A 23,794-nucleotide genomic window follows, 5' to 3' on the forward strand; every position below is an offset into this window, starting at 1 on the left:
GACTGGGTCTTGTCCTAAAAATGCCATTACTTTTGATTTTTGTGCTGAAATTTCCATCCCAAAATCTTTTAATATTTTATTTAATGTGTATAATCCTCTTTGTAAATTATCCTCTGAATTGGAAATTATAACTTGATCATCGGCATAGAGTAAGGTATTTAATGTAAGAGCACTGGTTATTTTGATTCCTGATGTGTAGATTTGGTTCCATTTTAAAATAATTTCATTTATATAAATATTAAATAAAGTTGGTGATAGTGGACAACCTTGTCAAACTCCATTATTAACTAATTTTCTTTCGGATATACAGTTATTTATTTTGACACTTATTTTGCTGTCTGTGTAGATTTCTATTATATTTTGTAATAGCAAATTTGGAATATTTTTATCTTGTATCGAATAAAAGTTCTCTTCGGACTTTATCAAAAGCTTTCACAAAATCAATAAAAGCTATATGGGTTTCTAAATTAAATTCTCTTCTTTTTTTTAACAATAGTTTGATACTAAATAATGGATCTACACATGATCTTCCTTTTCTAAAGCCATTTTGACACTCCAGAAGGAAAGTTTCAGCATGTTTTCTTAATTTTTCATTTAAAATCCTATTAAATATCTTATAACATACGTTGAGGATACTAATCCCTCTATAGTTTTCAACATTTTGTTTATCTCCTGTTTTATATATGGGAATAATTACACTATTTTTCCATTCTTCCGGTAAAGTGGCAGTCAGGTAATATTCTGTTTAGAAATCTTAGTAATCTTTCTTGAAATAGATCTCCTGCATATTTATACAATTCTGAATTTAGATTATCTTCTCCAGGTGATTTACTATTTTTCGTCTTCTTTAATGCTTCTTGTAGTTCTTCTTTTGTAATGCATTGTTCATCTGCGTTTTTTGTGTCCCAGAATTTTGAATCAAAAGTAGGATTGTTCCATAAGTTTTTGTAAAAGTCTAGGAATGTTTCTATTTTGGGGCAAGGGTTTATCTTATGTCTTTGTTCATGTATTTTAAAATTTTATATGTATTGGGTTTCATTTTATAAATGTCAGTTTCTAAAAAAGATATAAACTCTTTCCATGATTGCCTGTGTCGTTTTCTAATTTCTCTGTTAGCTATCGCCCTTTTATGTTTATAATCTATTTCATCATTACCGGATTTTATTTGAAGGTATTTTCTATAAGCTATGTTTTTATTTTTTATGATCTCCTTACTTTCATCATCCCATGATCTTAATTTTTTCTTTTGTGTGAAAGCCTTATATTTTCCAATGCTGTCCGTGGCTGCCTGTGATATTTGAGTTTTAATATTTTCCCATTCTTTGTGAATGTCTTCATCTTCAGGTGTTTCTAACATTTTTTGTTCAAGTCTTTTTTGATAAAGCCAGCGTACACTGTCATCATTGATTAATCTAATTTTGTAACGCATTAATTCTTTTTTGGGGGAATTTATCTTTGTTAAATGTAGCCATCTTGGTGTATATCTCACTTTTGCTAAAACAAGGTAATGATCTGATCCAATGTCACTTTCTCTGAAGACCTTGACATCTAAAAACAATTCGGATAATTTTTTATTTGCTATAAAATAATCTATGATAGATTTTGAGCCACGTGCTGACCATGTATACATATGAATATCCTTGTGGTTGTAAAATGAATTCATGATTTTCATTTCATTGTATAATACAAAATCTCTTACTTTTTCTCCATTATTGTTTATGGTAGGTTCTCCAAATTTTCCTATGGTATTTTTTATTTCGATGTTGCCTATTCTACCGTTAATCCTATAATAACAAAAATTTGAGATAAATTAAACTGTTAAATGTTGGGAAGCAATGTGAAACGAAAATTTAAGAATCGTTCATAATTGATTTATTACGATTATAAGAAAACCCTAAAGAAATGAGTACGTTATTTTACAAGCTAATTCAAACAATAATCTGTGACTTTAAACATTCATTTCAGCAACAGGAAGACTAAGAAAGCCGACCAAGGTATGGGTGAAAGTTCTACATTCTCAAGAACCATTAATTTCTCTGTGGGTGTTTGCTAACTACACGAGTTAAATATGTATTGTATTGGGGAAAACAAGCGAAAGAAATACTACTTGAAGTAGCCACAATAAAATTGAAAACAGCTCTTTAAAATACGCTTTTTAAGAAAATGACATCTAGATACCACGGATTATTAAACAAATGTGTATTTCTTAAAATTATTTTTAAATGCTATATTTCCATAACCATTAAACAAATTTTACAAGGTCTTTGCGTGATAAATGGCGCCAAGTCCTTAAGACACTTTCGGTACTAGTTTATCATATGCATATAAAGTTCTGTTCACATATTCCAAAAATATGAATTTAATAAAGCAAGTTTTAACAGGTGTAGAATGTCTAAATGAGTGACGACTGAAAGTTTGTATCCATTACATCCTATTGTAATAAAATGTAATACAAATATACACACGTACTTGAGCAACTCGATACTTGGGAAGCCATTAATCACATTCACTAGCTCACGCTGTCATTGTATTGACACTGGCTACAGTAAATTGCTTTGAATGAGGCATATTAATTCAACTTTATTACACGGATAAATAATTATTCTTTATTGTTGGATATACACTTTTAACACTTATATAATCAGTGATTAACTTATAACTTCTTTGCTTTTTTAATGTTAAAAAGTTACCTGGCTGGCTAGTTTTGAAGTGGTATTCTTCATTGTCCAAATTCTAGTGAAGGTCCCGAGCTATCTTCTGGTATCCTGTTGTGGTGGGATGTATTTATGATTGTGTCGAAAAGGTGGTGTGTTCCGAAATTCAGTTGAGTGTTCAGGATGTGATGTGGGTGTGTTTTTGTATGTTTGTAAATTTCACATTGTTCTAGTGTGTCAAGTTTCTGGTTTTTGGCTGGATGTGTAGTATTTTCATGTCAGTGTCTATGTTGCTGTAGTTGTAATTGGAGTTTGTGATTTGTTCTGCATAGATTGAATTATTGTGTGGTTTGGTTATGACTGTGAGATGTTCCTTGTAACGTGTTTGAAATGACCTTCCAGTCTGTCCAATGTAAAAGTCACTGCAATTATTGCACGCTAGTTTGTATACACGTGGTAAATTGTATTTATTTGTGTGTCTTGTCTGTGTGTTAAGATGTTTTTGTAGTGTGTTCTGTGTTCTGTATGCAATGCTGTATTTTAATTTCTTGAAAGATGATGCAATCTTGTGTGTGTTCTTGTTTTCGTATGTTAGTGTGATGTATTTGTTTTGTTAGAAACTTGACACTCTAGAACAATATGAAATTTACAAACATACAAAAACACATCCACAGCACATCCTGAACACTCAAATGAATTTCGAAACATACACCCTTTTCAACACAATCATAAACATACCTCACCACAACAGGAAACCAAAAGATAGCGTGGAACCTTCACTAGGTTTTGGAAAATGAAGAATACCATTTCGATACTAATCCGCCAGATAATTTTATAATGTTAACAAAGTAAAGAAGTTATAAAGTTAATCATTGACGTAATTATTATTTTGGGTACAAAAATCAATACTACAGTAGTATATATCTACCATGTAAATAGGGATGTTAATTGGTTGAAGAGAATGCATTTTGGATACCCACTTTCATTTCAAATAAATATGATCACAAATAAACTCTTATCTTAGAAAAGTCACTTTTGTGTAATCATTTATCTATTGAATATAACATTTGTTAATGTTCCTACTACAGTGATTCTGATTATTCTTTATATTTACTCAATATTATAGGAAAATTATTCGTACTGTCTTTACTAAACATGAACTATCCATAGTAAGCTAGCTGAATGTAACATTTTTCGTACGTAATAGACAATATAAAATGAATGTAACAATGCTTAATAGTACAGTATATAACACGAATATTGCTATACATGTATATGATATTATATAATAAACATTAACAACAGTTTTGTAATAAGCAATTGAGTACCTAACATCTAAACTCAAGTAGATAATATTATGTCTATTTATTGCACATGTAACTTATACATGTAGTATAAGGCGGAAGAACATTAGATATTATGCAATTTGTTATTTACTCGCATAATAATAAAATGAGTAACTAAACTAAGTGAAATTTAACCATAATATTAAAAGAGACAAAGAGAAGAAAAAAAAACGATCAAACTGTTATGGCCGAAAAAAAATTAAAATAAGAAAATAATGTAAATGAATAATTTTAATTATTATTGTTATTCACAGAAATTAATACTAACAAATTAAAAAAAAATGAAAGAGCATCAGTGAGTTACAAAAATCTGTAAATAAATTTAAATTTAGAATATTCATTGTTAAACTTCCCTGCCACAATTCTACAGAGTGTTCTGAAAAAAAAGGTTCCAATATTTAGGGAGGAGGTAGTATGCATCAAAACAAGAAATATGTCTTACAAACATGGGTTCTGAAATTAATCTCTTCTGAGAAATGAGCAAATGTTTACCATCACTATGAGAGCAGCATATCTTTCACTGTGAGCTCTTTGGTAAGGAACAAATGAGGAAACAGAATGCAACAGCTTGCCACTACGTATTACAGATATAAAACTAACTAAGCTGACTGGTACAGTAATACTACTGCAATACTAGTACAATTACAAACTCTAACGTACTGCTGTCTGCTTAAGGATTCTCTTGATACAAACAGAAACAAAGGTATGCTGTGTAATACGTAGTGAGAAACTGTTGCATTCTGTTTCCTCATGTCTTTCTTGCCAGAGAGCTAACAGTGAAAGATCTGCTGCTCTTAGAGTGATGGTAAACATTTACTCATTTCTCAGAAGATATTAATTATATGACCCATTATTGTAGGACTTTTATTACTTGTTCTGATGCATACTGCCTCCCCTCTAAATATTGAAATCTTTTTTCAGAACACCCTGTATAGCATAATATACAAATTTTATTTTTAAAAGTATTAGAAATAGTCCAGATCATAGTGACTAAATAGTACAGTAGTCATTTTCTTAAATATACAACACTAATTGTGATAGAATGGAAATAATAACACTGGTCAACAAAATTTAAACTTTTGTCTGTTAAATGGGAAACAATGGGTGATTCTAAGTGACTTTTTTGTGCTGATTTCAAATCTTTTTACAGAACTTTTCCATCACCCAGGATTTTAGAGTAATCACATGAAAAACATTTTTCGTATCTATACATTTTCGTATTACGATATGTTAGCCGAAATTACATTCATTGACCTAAAATGTATGTGTAACATATTTTCGGCTGTACTTTGCTTGAGAAACATCTCTTTTCAATATAAAACAATAGTCTGCCAACATATTTGGACGTCATTTACCGTGGTAGCGCCTTTCCACTTCCACGATGTCCTGGTGGAAATGCTTCCCATGTTCGCCACTCACAGCCCCTAGGTTTTCAGGAAAGAAATCGAGATGGGATGCAGAAAGTGTATTTTTTAAGACATACTACATCCCATGATCTTGTAATTCTCAATCATTTCACAGAAAATTCTCTATAGTTCTCAGACCTGAAGTTTCCTGAAAAGTTCATGACAACATTTTTGAAATACACCCATGCAGCTGCTTCTTGCATGTTTAACTGGTTTTCAAATTGCGTATATTTCATCAGTTCCCTTATTTGAGATCAACAAATATTCCTTCTTTTAATTTAGCTTCACTGATTGTTGGGAACTCATTTTTCAGGAAGAGAAATGCACTGCCATCACGATCCATTGCTTTCACAAAATTCTTAATCAAGCCTAGTTTGATATGCAGTGGCGACAATAAGATTTCTTCAGAACTTACAAGTGGTTGGTGAAGAACATTACCTTGTCCTGGATTAAAATGATTCTCTCTTTGACCAGTTCTTTTTTATATAATGATTACTTTTAACTCTGCTATCTAACTTGCACAAGTATAGCCAAGCTGTAACCCAAATCCTCACATATCTGCTAAGAAAAATTGTCACACTTGATAGTGGTTAGTAAGAGCTTCATATGCTCATTATTTTCCTTCATACCAACTGCATGGCTAAAGGAATGGATGGATATTTGGTTCCATTATGTAATAACGCTCCTTTCAAACTGTTTTCGAGGAGTCTATGAACAAACGCCAATTCTCAGGTTTATGCTCAACACCCAGTGACTCAAACAAATTCTCAACATCACTGCAGAAAACTAGGTCCTCCTCTTTAGAAAACAAATGCTCAAATTCCTTTTGGCGTTGGCAAAAGAAACTTACTTTGGTGTTACCTGCAGCAGCTTCCAGCCTTTCAATCTTGAGGCGAGTAATTCTGCCTTGCTTTTACTTAAACCAAGATCCCGAACCAAATTATTTAAATCCTCCTGTGTTAGAAAGTGAGGTTCATTTATAGTATCATCTTCCACAAAATCTGGGTAATTCATTCATTCTGAACATCAGGAACACTCTGAATTACTTCAATCAATGTTATGTCATCTGGTGGAGTTAGTATGGGAAGTCCTGGCCTATGAAGCACCTGCCGAATTGCAGAAACTAAATATTGAAATTTAACAGTGTCTGGACTTCAAATTTATTCCAGATATATTTGTCAAGCAGAAGTAACAGTCTGTCAAATGATCCTTAGGTTCGCGCCATATCATAAGGACTGCAAAAGGCATATGACGGGATCCTTTTAACCAGCCAGTTAATAGTGTTACATATTTGGCATAACAGATTTCCGGAGCCCATGTCTTGTTCTGGTCTATTTTGTTGTTAAAATAACAGTCATAAGCTCTTCTAACTAGAGGAGTAAAATTTGGCCTCTGTCATTTTAAAGTTAGCTCACCACACACTTAACAGAAGTTGTTTCTATCTATAAGACACTTTCATGACATGTTTCTTATACATTATACACTTACACACTACTCCTTACACTGCACTATTAGGTACCGGTACGGTATTATATACTTCTATCACAATTCAATTGACAACAGAAGAGAGCACAGGATTAGCTTCTTTCTTTAAAGAAAGCTTCTATTCATCTGGGAAATTTACCTTACAATCACAGTTTTGTGAGGGAAATATTGTTATTATTCATGAATTCACAGGTAACAATACCAAACGTTACAAGTAACAATGTAATGAAATGTAAATGTAAAATACGCCTTCTAATCAGCATGTTATACACTACAAATGCTAATAAACAGGAACAAAATTATTTTCAAAATAAAAAAAAAAAATGGTGGGTGATGGAAAATTTCTGACTTCATTTTTGGAATCAGCAGATATCAATACATAAGAAACACCCGAAATTATTTATTTAACAAAATCATTGTTGACCAGTGTAATTATATAATTAATACTAGTATCATTTCTATGCTCTTAGAAATTTAACTGATTTTAATTTAATATTATCATACATATTGCTGTGCCCCAAATGATCTCTCACGAATTTTCGATCTAAATAGTTCTTTCTTTAGACAGAATTAACTTATGTTTGGTTAGGAAATTAAATGTGTGTTAAGAAAAATAATGAGGTAAAGTGTTTTAGTATATTATATAATAGATAGCTCGAATTTCAGTTTACCATTAGGAAAATATACCTCTATTGCTTCTCAGTAACTACCAGAGAAGTACATGCCTATTTACAATATGACAAAAGGAAGACAAGATTTATATCCCTTTCACAATGATTGGGTGTGTGTCTTGTTTTGTGTATGTGCTGTGTTGTCTCAAGCTGAGCTGTGACCTTCCACCATATGCTCAGTAAGTTCCACTATTTATAATTATGTGTTGTTGTATCCTCACGAAAGGACAAAATGGGCGAGAAGGTCCAAAACCTTGAATGTAGACGATGATGGCATGATTAGTTCAGAGACAATTTTGTGTTATATTTGTGTTTAACAAGGAATTTTACCACACATCACAGAATCCATAGAACTTTAATAGATTTTGATCTAGGAGCACACGAAATTGACATACCCTAATTATAATCTCATCAATAAGAAATATTTAATCAATCATATATCTTGTAAGGAAGTGAAATATAAAGGAATGTATAGAGAAATAATATGTACCTAGATTAAATTAAATGTTGTTTCAGTAATAACGAATCACAACTGATGGTGGTAATGATAACATTCGCAGTTTTAAAAAGTAGCTTCATCGTTAGGAAAAGTACTTTCTTCGACTGCAAGTAAACACACACTTTATTGTGTTATAAAACATATTAAGAATAAAGATTTTATAATGGCAATATTAAATTTAAACACTTTCAAATACTGGTAACTTATAAGCTGATAGCAATAATAAAATTAAAAAATTAACTCAGATACACTCCTTGAATGTAAAGCTGCCATGTTCATATTGTAAGATATTTATAGACAGAGGCAAGAGCTTTTGTTATTAGCGATAAATAAGAAAGGTGTTTACCGGTATTTAAAAAAAGACATGTATTACTATATATTATGTATCTGACATAGTTTTGAAGTGGTGTATGACATTAATTTTTCGCGAATTTTTTTATAATTTTGCCTTGTGTTTTTTAGCAATAAATGAGAAGTCGCTGTTATTTTTCATTTTGGCTAGGAAAAAATGTATATTTGTTTCAAGTTAAAAAAAAAAATAGAATCAACTTACTTATAAATGGCTTTTAAGGAACCCAAAGTTTCATTGCCGCCCTCACATAAGCCCGCCATCGGTCCCTATCCTGTGCAAGATTAATCCAGTCTCTATCACCATATCCCACCTCTTTACCTCAACACTTTACAAATAAAACTTGAATTTAAAATGCACAATTTCATGTCTTGAAATAAATTGGAAGACAATTTGAGAGCTTAACTTTATCCTGAATTGGACTCCATCATGATGAAGAACAATGAGACCTTCACTGCACGAATTTGATATATATATTTGATATATATTTCTTAACAGCACTTCTTTACATGTAATGGTGTACCTCACATTTCTGTATCCGGTGCCACCATTAACATATTATTACAATAACACATTATTTGCAGTACACGTCTACACACATACTCTCAGTTCCGCTATATACCTTTTTTTATTACTCGGTCAATCTCCCCTTCAGTATTTCCCTACATTTCATTTGCTAATTCTCTATTTGTTCATTAATCCTAATATCTAATATTATATACTCCTTTCACACCCCCCTTTTCCTCTAACTACTATTCACTAAAAACTCAATTTCAATTTTTCTCTATAAATTATCATATTGAATTACTTGCCTATTTGTTCTTTGACCTTTTATTCAATTACTGTTCCAACATTCAAATGTTAGTACTAATTTTGTGCTGGCACTTGTTCATTTCTCTAAACCCTTTTTCACTATTTTCACTCATTTCTATTTGCGCTCACTTTAATTTTCACACTATTCTGCTTACACCTAATCCATTGTCACTATTCTCACTTCTTAAAAATACTTATATTTTATTTTACACATCTGCTTATACACTTTCTCTCTCCCCTATACTTCTCGATCTTTTCCAGTTTCACTATACTTGCACTTTTTGATCATAACCCCACTATTTTTTTACACATATCATATATCTCTGCTAAATCCTCAACTGTCGCAAATTCTGACCTTTCTTTACTGTTCGTCTCTGCCTTATTTCTGACTTTGTCTTCCTTTCTATTTATTTCTTCTTCTTTTCCTCCTTTATTTTTCCCCCCCACGCTTTCACTTTCACATACTAGATTTCCACTTCCACTTGCACCCTTATTCTTTACACTACTTTCTTCCCTATCACTTCCTGACTCTTGGTTTCTCTTTTTATCACCCCTCGCCTTTTTTCTAGCACCCATGTTGTTTGTTCCGTTATTGTCAGCATTCCTTCTGGAGTGCGCTAACTTTACCGCCATCGTATGGAGACTAGGAATCCGCTTACATTGCACGCTCACGTTACTGTTTTCTTCTCCTTGTTGCGCCAACATCTTTACACTTCCTCGTACGTCAGTATGTGGGTTCCTGAACTCATTACTATTTACCATGTGTTGATCTGCGACAAACACATGTTCCGTCCTTGAAGTTGGGATGATTTTCTTCCACCCTTCATGCTCCTTCCCTCCGCTTATGTGGCTAACGTCGACCCTCTGTTGCCTTCTCGTTGTTTCCCTCTGCAGAGTTGGAATATGTCCACTGTCCTCTTTCATTCTTCTCGTTAGTCCAAATTCTGGATGATCTTCATTCCTCAGGCAAAACTCCAGATCATACCATTTTCCGTTCACTTTCAGTTCATCCTCGTACATTTTAGCAAAGTGACCCTTCGCCCTCGCTGCTTTCATGTAAGGTAGTAGCTGTTTTCTTCTATTTCTTACTTCAAATGGCATATCTGTTTCCACTCTCACTCCTGAACCACAGAGCCGTCCTAGGTTATTCAGAATAGCTTCCCTTACTTTTGTATTCCTAAAGCTCAAGAAGATAGGTCTTTTGGTCCCATTCCCTAACCTGTACGTATGGTCGACATAATCTTCTCTCAACTCGATATTGAAGATCACTTCACATAAACCTCTCACTTTCTCCAAGGTATCCATCTCTTTTTCTCGGCCCCTTTCTGCGACCCCGAAAATTATTAAGTTGTTTTTCCTCATCTTGAGATCGTAGTCCATCTTCTTCTTTAATTTGATATTCTCTGACATCAACTCTTCTATCTTTTCACTGATGTTTTCTACTTTTAGTCCTAAATTTTCTAAAGCCTAGTTCTTCATTCCTACTTCTACTTGACTCAAGCCTGCATTATTATTCCTTTCCTCTCTACTTAATTCACTTACTTTATCATTTCCTGATGTCTCTTTCTGTAACCACTGTTCCATCTTCTCTTACTGTATTCTTCGCTTCTTCCTCAGGCCAATAGCCTTTATACTGTGTTAGCGAGTTATGCACACGCAACTGCTCTCTCCGGCATTCTGCTGTAAACTGACTGCACGAATTATCAATAACAATGAATAGGAATAGTCATCCAACATGGAAACACAGCGAGCATTTTGGGGACCTTTCCAGAGTTCAATCCTCAGGGTAAATTTTCTTAATTTGAATATCAATTAATAAAAAAAAAAAAAAGACTCAATAATGTATGTAATTTTAAATTGGACCCTATTCTGCAGAAAGGAACCAATACACAAACAAATTTAATGTCTCAATAATGAAATAACTACAAGAATCCATGTTTTGAAGAAAGATACGTCCTATAATATGATTTACTTTAAAGTAATGTTTGTTGTTTAGTCAACTGTCCTAAGACAGTTTGAACCTCATAAGTAACACCAATAAGCCATCACTCACTAGGCAACTAGGCCAGGAGAAAATGGGGTAGAGTGTCCAGTTCCTTTCCCCGCTGATTAGCTACATATCCCACTAATCAGACTTTAGATGTATACAAACAATTGTTCTTCCTCCGACACATATCGTCAAGTGAGATGTACTGCCTGATAATAGATATACATATCAGTCAGAATCTTAATCAGAAGTAAAGTAATAATCCATCTTGAATCTTGCATACCGGTACACTACTTTTAACGCTTAAATACAAATGATTGATAAAATGGCAAACTTACTAGTCTTAATTATATAAGCATGTGTGACTTACAGCTGTTTCAGTGATGATGTACAATATACACCGAAACAGCTGTAAGCCACACGTGCTTATATAATTAACACTAGTAAGTTTGCCATTTTATCAATCATTTGTAAAGTAATAAGTATGTAGTTACATTTATTTCTGAATGTATTATTCATGTTTAACTTTAAAATGCATTTTTCTCAGTTTATGTATCAAGTGGCTTGGTTCCTTTCTGCAAAATGTGGACCAATTCGCACCACTGACAACAATTTCAATAGAATGAAATTAATTTATGTGTTTGCAATAACAATTGTAATTAATATTGCAGCTTCTATATGTTATTGACTTCATTTTCATTGTTTTCATTTTTAATTAAATCGAGTTTATGATGACATAATAATAATTGAGGCGATTTCCGGAAGATGGGCCTATAGTCCTATAAGCCCTTTTTCGGGAAATGGTTTAAACGTAACCGCTATGTTAGGTAGATTATTCCACCAAAATTTTATTTTATTATCTCAATGCTAGAGGTCGGGAGAGCATTTTCTTTGCGAGCGTAAAGTTGTTCAGATTTATTGCTAATAGCAAGTGTACAGTAGGTTCAGGTTGCGTTTGTTAGTGCAATAGCCGTTCTATTCCTACCATACTAATGGGGGGGAGGGGAAGACTATCTTACGACAATTCTAATAACAAGGGAAAACGGTAGATCGGTCAGACCTACATTTCAGGAAATGGAATTGACATAAAATAAAAATCATTTTGAGCAGTATCATCGTGTTGTCAAGAACAGCGCTATCTCAAAGTAGCTATCAGTAAGCAAGAAGAGCTGTTTCGAACGTTCTGTAGTGATCAAGGTAAGGAATACAGGATTCATTTTTAAGCCAATGTATGTCGAAGAAGTTCAGGGAAAATATTTGGGAATATTTTCTGCATACAGACGGGACTAAATTGAAAGTTTGTCGTGGTTTGATATTAAAGCTATATCAGGTATCAGTTAAAAGACTCAGAGTTATTCAAGATAAAACACTGGCCAATGATTCATTTGTGGAGGGAAGAGGCAAACATTCACAAAATAGAGGCTAATATTTGGCAAATGTTAGAAGAACGCCTAAGCACAATACCCAACCAAGAAAGCCATTACTGCTCACACAAATCTTCTTTGAGGTATTTCGAAGATCCGAATCTAAGTGTCAGAATATTGTACGATCTTTTTTCGAAGAAATTCTTAGAGGATACAGGTAAAAAGCTCCAAATGAGTTACGTTACGTAACTTCAAATATTACAATCAACACTGTAACTACAGCTTCAAACAGCCTAAAACTGATCTTTGCAAAGAAGAATACATGACCCACAAAAGAAGTGCACAGGCATACCTAAAAATGAAGCAGAACTCCATTCGTAAAGCTAAAAGTGTACTCATCTTGTTATTGAGTTTGATTATGCACAGAATCTTCCTGTACCCAAACTAAATGTGACTAGCCAATTTTATAAACGCTTATTGTGGTTAAATGCTGTCAACGTCCATATATACAACGACGAAACTTCGTTTATGTACTGTTTCTTGGAAATGAAAGCCAAGAAAGATTCCAACTCATGTGCATCATTCATTCATGATGCATTGGAAAATAAGTTGGAGTTTCCAAACGTGAAGCATGTTGTTCTGCTCACCGATGCCTGTGGGGGCCAGAATAAGAACTCAGTGGTGATGTCGTTTTCTTCATGAATAGCTAAAGTTATTAATGTGGAGGTTATTCACCTTTTACCAGTTCAGGGACATTCAATTTGGTCAATGTGATCAAAACTTTGGCCTTATTAAGTCAAAATTGAAGATAGAAGAACCATATCTACTGCTAAACCCTACTTTTCAGCGATGATGATTGCCAGAATTCATCCGTCTCCCTTTATTGTTCTTATGGACAGAAGCCTAATAAAAAAAAACTGGAAAGAAGGTCATGCACCATCGTTTTCAACCGATGGTCAAAGGAACTGTATTTCAAATACAGAAGTATGTTCTCCTGAATACTGCCGATGGTTCTGTACTAGCCTCAATAACGTACACAGTTAATTACACATCCTTCCGGATTTGGAAACAGACATACAGTACTAAAGGTCTCAAAACCATTAAACTTTCCATGGTGGATTTCAGTCCAGTAAAGCCAGAAAAAGAAGAGGATATCAGAGATTTCTTTCAATGCATGGACTCTGAAAGCTGTTCCTGGTTGAACAGCATGTTTGAAGAAAACAACTAGCAACCAAAAATTGCTTAAAACACGTCTCAACTCTGGACAGAATGGTTTGAACATTATTTCAGCAATCAGAAAAATAAATAATGTTATGTGATGTAGGGCAGTGCTATATTCATATTATACATAGAAGTATCACCATATTGTCTTATGTGCCCTTCTTCCAGAAATGGCCTCAATTAAAGATTTAGATAATTTGTTTGACTCTTCAAGGTTATTTACTAAATCAAGTATCGACAATTTAAATAATATAATGGCAGTGTTCAAGCAACTAATTGCATTTAAAAATACTAATTTTGATTTGTTTCTTTGTTACAAAGAACTTTGTATCATTGATGAACGTTAGACCTAAGCTATCATAATAAAGATAACAAATTTGATATTGTAACAGCACTGTTAGCATTGAAAGCAAAAGGTACCGGTATGCCTTACCACGTTTTTTGTGAAAAGCCCCTTCAATGTCTTTGGTTACCCATATCAAATGCTGGCAGCAAAATATTTTTCTTCAAATATAGCTTAGGGCTATACAGGAAGGAAACTATGAGGAACAAAAATATCACAACCTGTATATTCCAATTTGGTGATATGCTGATGACACTGATGTGATGTAAGATAAATGTTGCAATTTGGCATAAAGGTTTTGAACACCACTCATCAGTGTTACCAGTACCTTACTTATCTGTTAACCTAATTAACTTTCATTTCAGTCATTACTCATTACTCATTACTCATTAGTTTTATCCGAAAATTAGAGAGAAATTAAAGCGAATGTGTAGTATAATTTTCAACACAAAACACTGTCAATTAAAAAAATATATATAATTTTAAATTAATTATCTCCATTAACTCTTGCCTCTGAAAAAAATTAATTTGTGCAGAGATGAAAGATATTTTTAATAGATTTGATACCGGTATTCTATTAAAATGGTTATGAATCATGGCTGCCTTCACTACCATGGAATATGCTCACGCCATGTATTAATGAATGGAATACTCTGCATCACCTGGTAGGCCAGGGCATTCATGATGATGCTGTATGGAACTAGACCAAGTGGATGGACCTCCCTCATCAGAACATTTGCAGGTATTTTGTGAAACTGGATGTATTCCAAGAAGTTTCCAATTACATCCTTGAGAGCTGTGTTAGGATTGCTGTCACAGTACTTCTTACCCCACATCAGTGCAGCCTGTGAACATTTAGTGAAGCGTTATTTTGCAAAAGTATGGATACCGGTATATAAAGATTAGATCAAATATTACCTATTTTATTTTAAATTATTTGAGTGTCTTCTATATTTACGTTTTATTTTAAAATATGGTAGACCTACTTTAATACGGTTAATTTAATAAAGAAAATATTTGAAATGGAGTTAATATAATAAAGAAAACTAACATTTATAAAAATATACTAGTGAGTTGCATACATACCGGTACCAAATATCATAATTCATTACTTGCAACTTACTTTAAATCCTTCCAATCTCTTTTGCAGATATTTAAACGTCAGTTGGAGGCAATATTAAGACAGCTAAAAGAAGAATTCTATAGTGTTGCACAAAAGAAAATCTATCATACTTAATTTGGTAAGGTTTCAGAACTTAATATACAGTATACAGGGTGTAAACGATATAAACTGCCAAAAAAATACTGGTGATACAGCATAAATTACTGAACAAAGAAGTCTAATAAAATTTGTCTGTAAATTTTGTCGTTTCCCTAGGAAAAAATGTTATCTGTGAGTCTAATGTTTTTGGAAATTATAGTAGACCGTCATTATTTACTTTAGTCGGCCACATACATTGCAACTGTGGTGATATCCTCGTTTACAAATCAAGGTTAATCTGTTCTCCCTCTATTGTGGTGGTGTTAGGGTGTGTTGGGCGGAAAGTCATTGGCAATGACATTCACATTTACTCGAACATTAAATGTTGGACTACTATCAATCCTGAAAACATGACATTTTAGGGATTAAAAACAAAAATAGAAGAAAAAACAAAATGTCACTACACATCATGGAGATGTACAGTCTGTATAATTTTGGCAGTTTATATCGTTTACACCATGTATAACGCAATCTGGACGCAAATTTTAAAAAAATCATTATATCTTTTCTCTCCAAAATCACTTTCTACCAAAAAAAAACCAATACAGCGTCTTTGATATAATATGTAAATGTGAATATTTTAATAGCAGAGGAAAATCAGAACAGGATGTATCAGGATGCATGTAAAGACACATTCAGATCACATCCAGACTGCAAAAAGGAGAGAAAGTTGGATGTAGTCTATATCATTCTCTTCATCCTGACAAAGATATTAAAGTTCATTAGGAAGATAATAATACGAACAATTTTTCCTCCCAACCTGGAACTTGGTGAACTCGTCAGCTCTGAGTTCATCTCTTGCTAATATAAGACGCACTACATGTTGTGGTAGTAGTGTGAAGGATCCCAGGTTTAACACCTCATTACCATGTTCGTCAACAAATTCCAAGACCTGAAACACAGAATTCATCATGCAATCAGGTTTGATTTCTATTCAATACCGGTATATAAATATTTAGTAACTGTAAACAGTAACGAAGATAGTACAGGTAGTGCGTAATTTAAAAAAAAGCTTCAAAGACGTAAATTCATTGATCTCTAAAGATAATCTGATAAAATAAATTACAGAATTAAAGAGGCAAGCAAAGTGAGTGAAGCTTAATATAAATACTGTGAAGTATAAATAGAGTTGAACTTTATTATAGTGTCTACGAAGAGACTAAAAAAATGACGTCACAATAACTGAGTGGCACTGTAAAAAAGTATAAATATATAAAAAGATACCGGTAATTTAATTAATTAATAAATAACTGGAGTAAACAAAATTCAAAGAAGAAATACATTCACAATATTACGTACTTCATACACTAGGCCTACTATAATTTAATTTGCAATTTTATATAGGCTTAGGCCTATAAAACTAACTTTTTTTTTTAAATTGGACTAAAATGTTTCACACAATTATTTTTTTTTATTATATTGAAAAATTAAAAATAATGTGCAGTGAATTGAATAATTGAATAAAATAGTGAAATGCAGACTAAAATACTGTAATGTACAGTAATTAAAATACATATAGCACTTTCAATGAAGAACGTGGCTTTAAGAAATATGTCGTTTTTTCTGCTTCCATTTTGCAAAACACTGCATGTATGAATCATTCCCAATTCTTCCTTAGCCAAACCAATTCACGGCACACATTCAACCTTCTTTTTATTTATTAACTTGTAAATTATTTTATAATTTTAACTTTATAGTATTAACTTCACGATGCTATAAAAAAAACTACACCATGTCTTCCTTAGGATGGAAAATTAAATAAAGCTGTGAGACTCGTATAGTAATAATATATAAATATCATAATATGTACTCGTACTTCCCTTACATCATAGTAATATGATAAGCATAAGTAATCACTTCGTGATTCAAGATGGCGCCATGTTCCGTCGGACTCCGGCCACTTAGTCACTCGTAATGAGTGCACCTCTGTACATAGTATTGGACATTGTGTCACTGTCACATATTCTGTGACACAGTACATGAGGGTAGGCCACCAAAGGGAAACAGAGAGGTAGAACGTAAACTGAGAAGGATTCAATCCAGCATCGGAATTTGAATCCAGTGTGGCTTAGTGGATAAAGTGTCAGCACATAGATTTGAAAACCCGAGCTCGAATCCCAGTGCTGGAGAGAATTTTTCTTTGTTCTATTCATTCTTCACCATATGGTAATGCAGAATTCCTGCACGGAAATATCATATGTACTTCGGTACATCATAGTAATACCACAGTCTAGTATACAGGGTGTTTAAAAATACGGGGCATAATTTCAGGTATGTATTTCCCACATGTAGACAATCAAAATAGTTCATTACAACATGTGTCCGGAAATGCTTTATTTCCGAGTTACGGCCTTCACAACATTGAAATTCACCGGAACCTTTTTCTTTCCGCAGGTCGTTGCCGTCAAAGGAGACATTAAGAGGGCACTCTGACAGTTCATTCCGAGGCGAAGGTTACATTCAGTGTTGTGTAGACGTTAGACTGTGCGACATGTATTCAAATCAAGAGCTGGCAGAGATACACTTCATGTACGGTAAGGCGGATGGTGATGCTGCGCTGGCTCGTCGTTTGTACCAGGAGAGGTACCCACAGCGACAATGTCCAGATCGGAAGACATTTGTACGTCTCCATTACCGTCTGTGCGAGTATGGAAAATTTAACTCTCCTGGTTTGGGAAGGGGACGACCAAGATCTACAACTCGGGCAGAAGTACAGGAGGAGATTCTGGAGGCTGTGAACATGACTCCTTCTATCAGCACACGAAGGGTAGCGTTGCAAGACAATGTTCCTCATACGACTGTCTGGAGACTGTTGAAAGAGTATCAATTGTATCCTTATCATTTGCAACGTGTACAGGCCCTGTCACCAGCAGATTACCCTGCACGAGTTAGGTTCTGTCAGTGGTTCTTGCAGCAGTGTGGTGTAAATCCGATCTTTCCTGCCTTAGTATTATTTACAGATGAAGCACAGTTCACACGAGATGGCATAACAAATTTCCACAATCAGCATGTATGGGCGTATGAAAACCCACGTGCAACTGTTCCATCTCATCACCAGGTGCGGTTCTCCCTCAACATGTGGGCTGGTATCATTGGTGATCGATTAGTTGGACCCCATGTACTTGTAAACAGACTTACGGGGCAGGCGTACACAAACTTCCTGGAAAACACCATACCTCATGTTTTAGAAGACACTCCACTGATCAATCGTCAACACATTCACTTCTTGCATGATGGTGCTCCTGCACACTTCAGTCGTATGGCTCGCCGGTACTTGGATCGAAGGTTTCCCGATCACTGGATAGGTAGAAGTGGCCCAATTGCTTGGCCTCCACGCTCACCTGATCTGAACCCTCTCGATTTCTACTTGTGGGGCCATTTAAAATCATTGGTTTATTCGTCTCCGGTGCCTGATTTGGAATCCCTTCGGAATCGAATTGTGGCATGTTCTGAGGACATACGCAATACTCCTGGAGTTTGGGATCGTGTTCGCAGGTAAATGAGACATCGATGTGAGGTCTGTATTCAAGGAGGTGGACATTTTGAACATCTTCTGTAATGACAACGACCTGCGGAAAGAAAAACGTTCCGGTGAATTTCAATGTTGTGAAGGCCATAACTCGGAAATGAAGCATTTCCGGACACATGTTGTACCGTAATGAACTATTTTGATTGTCTACATGTGGGAAATACATACCTGAAATTATGCCCCGTATTTTTTAAACACCCTGTATACAGTCACGAAGCTCAATACGTAGTAAATATGCATCCATAGATAGTTGCTAACCACTAGGATCGCTAATATCGCCTCATTACAGACAATGCGAAATAGTACAGTGCCGGCACAGTCAATTGTTCCTAGCACACTCACAACTCAAGCTTCGTGACTGTATATACTTGACTGTGGTAATACAAAAAGAAGTTCCTATTATTATCACTGTAAAGGTTTCGAAGACTTCTACAACACTGTTTAAATTTGCTAAAAGGAACGGAATTGGATTAACAATCTTAGTTACCAGTATCTGATATGTGATATGAAACAGGCAGAAATGATGAACTTAATGACAAAATGTTCAGGCCTAACCTAACTCTCTTTCACTGTATATTCTATAAATCTAATTCACAACAATTGGTCCAGAGTGGATAGATGTAGAAGAGAGCGGAGAGACATAGGATACTAGGCAGTTAACAATAAACTTAATACCGGTAGTAGTTGGACTACTAGACAGTTAACAAAAACTGTGTACATAATCACAAGTATATTAAGTGAAGCTCTAGTTTTAGTACATTTACCCCTTATGCAGACTATAGCTCACTGCGTGAGATACTGAAAGAACTTCCCCACTTGCTGGAGGCTTTGTCTTTGGTGGGACATAAGGCTATTCATTCATTATTTATTCATTTGAATTTACAACATTATCAAATTGCAGTACAACCTCGATTATATGCTTTAAGGGGGATGACATGTAAAATTTATATTTTCAAGGTAGAGATTTCATATTTTGTATACTTCATCCTTTTGCTTATAATTTTATTTATGATCAGATAAATGGTTTTTTAATTATTCAAATTAAACAAAAAATAATAAATGCATATTTTCAAACTCTATCTCCTCTTAAAAAATTTAAATTTCATACACGACTCTTTTTTTACGGCAAGTCTCATATGGTTAGGAAAGAACCACTGTTAAGCATCTAAAATTTTACATTTCCATCTATAAACTGAGAGAATTTTTTTAAAATATGTAACTTCAACATTTAAATTTATAGTGTCTGCTAAACATGTTTTATTTTTTTAATTTTGAAAATATATCCACTGCTTTGGAGTACCGGTAGTGGTCAACATATCTGACTGCGAAACTTGTGAGTCCAGGATCAAATCTGTTTGGGACAAGTTGTCTGGTTGAGGTTTTTTCTCTCAATCCATTATGAGAAACACTGGAATGTTGAGTAACTTTCGCTACTGGACCCTAGGTTCATTTCGCCATCATTACCACCTTCATCTTCATCCATTCTGCCTACTTCCATACTCATATGCCATATGGGCCAAGATAATCCGACCTAATATATGCTCCAACCTCAGAACAGGATACTTCATCATAATTTCCATAAAGTACGCAGAGGTGCAAATGGCTATATGTTGATATGTGCGGCATTTGTATAAAACATTTCGAAAGCATTTACTTTATAAAAAAAATATTGCTTTTCGTCAACCACAGTAGCTGTATAGGACATGCAGTAAAGATATGTTCTTAACATCAAAACTGCAAGTGTCTTTACATTTTGAACATGACGAAATGTGCTGAAAAGAAGTGTGAGAAAACAGATGCTTCCAAGTACTGCATAGCACTGAAACTTGTTCAATATATAAGTAAGAGATTGCTGATTAATTTTCACACAAAAAAATTAACTGGAAATGATCAAAATTTCATCCGTCTTTCCCCTTAATGGACGGGACATAGTGATGGTTGTATTATATTGTATTGATTTATTAACATTCCATGGTATTCGTACATTGCTTCACAGCTAGAATATGGAACAAGTCAAAACACTTAATACTACCGGTACTATAAAGTCTTAATTTATACTCACAGTCTAGTTGAAATATATACAGAAAATGTTTACAATATAGTCTACTAGTACAACACAAAGTTTTAGTATCAATTTCATGAAAAAAGACGGATAATCCATATTTTCAATTTTAATACACTTATATCTATCTGGAGCTATATAAGCTGTTGTAAAAAAGTCCGTTACGTTTTTCTGCATTTTCCTACAACTAATTATCTTATTTGCTTACTAATTTTAAGAAATATTCGAACAAGGGAATGTGAAGCGAACTTTTTATGATAGTCTAAAGGTAGTTAAAGTATTTTCTTAACTTTTACAGAGAACCCAACGAAAGTTACACAACCGGCAAAGTTAAATACAGTCATGATGAGCATGATTCAGAAAATAGAAAATAAGATATTGCTATTGTCGTACAGTCTTATAAAAAAGTTTTGTCGCACAGGTACTTTATACCGGTAAGTCCCAGAAAGGAGGTAGTGCACATAAGACATACAACGAAACAAAACTAATTTTATTACCTCAACTAGTCCTTCTCTTGTGACTCAGGTCGCTCGTCCTCTGATCATGCGCACTGTCTTCTTTCTGGAACTTACCAGTATAAAGTATCTGTGTGACCAAACTTTTTCCTAAGACTGTACATAGCTTAAAAATTTCGCTTTTTGCTATTTCCAGAAGAGTTAATAGAGAGACATATAATCGAGATTCTACTGTATTTGAATATTGTTCTAGACGTTAAATACCTTCTGAACAAGTGACTTGGTACATTTGTACTGTATGTAGCGTTCAGCAGAGGCCAATAGAGCACAAACTGTGTCCACATTTATGCAGCACTGCACAAAACCAGCACACGCTCTTCGCAGTTCATCGAGGCCATAGTAATCCGCTGCATTCATTACACCTGAAAGAAGCACATTGCAGTGTAAGACCAGCAGTTAACTTCTTTTTTGACAATTTAAAAGAGCACAATTGAATGAAATCCAAACTGACGGAGAAGGACGAGGAAGATAAAGGAAGAAGAGAATTAAAAGAAAGAGAGTAGGAGAGGGAAGAAAACAAAGAAAAGATAAAGAAGTAAGAAGAGTACCGGTATGAGAAAGAAGAGAAGGATGAGGAGGAAGGGGAGAAGAAAAAGTAGTGTGGAACCAATAGTTCCAGCATATATTGACGTAAATACGTTTTTGTTCTGAAGTTAATTCAAGGAAATAATGGTACGTTTAAGCAGCTTATAAGATAAATAACTACCGGTAAGTATTATTTTGTGAACATTTTACTAAGGTTTTATTAGCCTTTCCTTACAGTTTTTAAGGGGACACTATGCTGAAGTAATGCTGTAAAATTAAGAAAATTCTACTTTTTTTTTTTTTCAATAATCGTAATTATATTTGAGATTGTTTTAAATTATCTAGCCATATAATAAAATCTGGCCAAACATATGGTGCGTGAGTGAGTTGAGAGAATTTTTTTTTAATGCTGCTTTAAGCATTTTATTGAATAAAAGAAGTTCTTGCACAACAGATTTTCGGATTGGTTTGAAACTTCTCACATAGGTCAATTAAATGTTGATAAATAAAATTTAGTTAGCATTTGTATGAAATATTAAGTTCCTTTGGGGCATATTCATATTGTACTTATATTAAAATATGCTGTAATAGTAAATTCATGAATTTTTAAAATTTATTGTGACTATTTAGACTGAACTCAGAAAGCTAATTAATTTTTGCAAAGTAAAGTCAAAGACTTAAGTCAAAAGACAAAGCAATAGCATTTGTGGAGGTATATCAAATTCTACAATTTGGAATTTCAAGGAAAGATCTCTAATGAGAAATTCCAAATTGTATAATTAATTTTTATTCCCGTGACTATTTTCAAGCTTTTGAGCAAATATGAACTAAAAATTTTGAAAACTTTGACGCAAAGAGCCTTTTTAGTGATGTCTATGCAAGATTATATTAAAAAAATCTAATTTCAAAACTACTAGTCCTAATAGCACCAAATTTTGTACAGATGAAGTATTGTAAGCTTGTTTATGTAGTTTAAATTTCATAACTTTTGGATGAAAATTGTGTGTAAATTCTAAAAATCATACAAGTGTTCCCTTAACAGATCAAAAGTTATTCAACAGTTTAGCAAATCGTTTTCTGTGAAATCTGTTACATGTAGGATGTACTGATATGTTTTATACTTTTTCGTAACATTACACTGACTTTGCTAAATTATCCTTCCACATAGACGTATTTAAGTCAAAAACTGCTTGTATTGACTAAACTATTAGTGGTAGGTGAAATTTTAAAATAGATTTGGATACATACCTGGAAGTTCAATATGTATTTCATAATATGCAATGTGTTCAGATCCATTTCTTATCATTTTTGAGTGGTGGGTGCTTAAGGGTACTAGGTGCTGTTTACAGTATTTTCGCGTATAAATATGAATATATGAAAAATTTTTTCCCCCTCTGTTTCTATTAAACACAGACTAATGTCCTTAGTACCGTGTGATGAGCAAATGTGGGTAAGTTGTGAACTGGCCACAGAAAGAAATTATCTTTCACTGTTTTAATATAGGCATGGCAAAAAAGAAAAGTCTATTGAAAAAAAAAAAGCGATTGTCAACAGTTAGGAACACCTATCACAAAAAGTTCTAATCTCACACTTTTCAAACTCCCCCCCCCCCCCCACTCTCCATGTCACAAACATATTTGAGAAAATCAGTGGAATAAATATAGTACTTTTTCAATTACACAAGCATAATGCGACAAATCCCCATATGTTTATTTTGTCATATAAGAATATGACATGCGTCTCCACATTTTCACTACTTGAATT

At 33.7% G+C, this 23,794-nt stretch overlaps 1 protein-coding gene across 2 annotated transcripts in view; it reads right to left on the reverse strand.

Moving 5' to 3' along the window:
* Positions 1-23,794, reverse strand: part of gprs (speckle type BTB/POZ protein) — a 206,798-nt gene that overhangs the window by 57,880 nt on the left and 125,124 nt on the right. For both annotated transcript variants that reach the window (XM_069822467.1, XM_069822459.1), the window contains 3 exons: positions 21,710-21,867; positions 16,160-16,291; positions 14,801-14,983 (listed from right to left, as the gene is read on the reverse strand). In XM_069822467.1, coding sequence (XP_069678568.1) covers positions 14,801-14,983; positions 16,160-16,291; positions 21,710-21,867 — 473 coding nt within the window. The remainder of the gene's footprint in view (positions 1-14,800; positions 14,984-16,159; positions 16,292-21,709; positions 21,868-23,794) is intronic.

This window comes from Periplaneta americana, chromosome 1 (genome assembly GCF_040183065.1).
Source record: "Periplaneta americana isolate PAMFEO1 chromosome 1, P.americana_PAMFEO1_priV1, whole genome shotgun sequence".
NCBI classification, from domain to species: Eukaryota; Metazoa; Arthropoda; class Insecta; order Blattodea; family Blattidae; genus Periplaneta; species Periplaneta americana.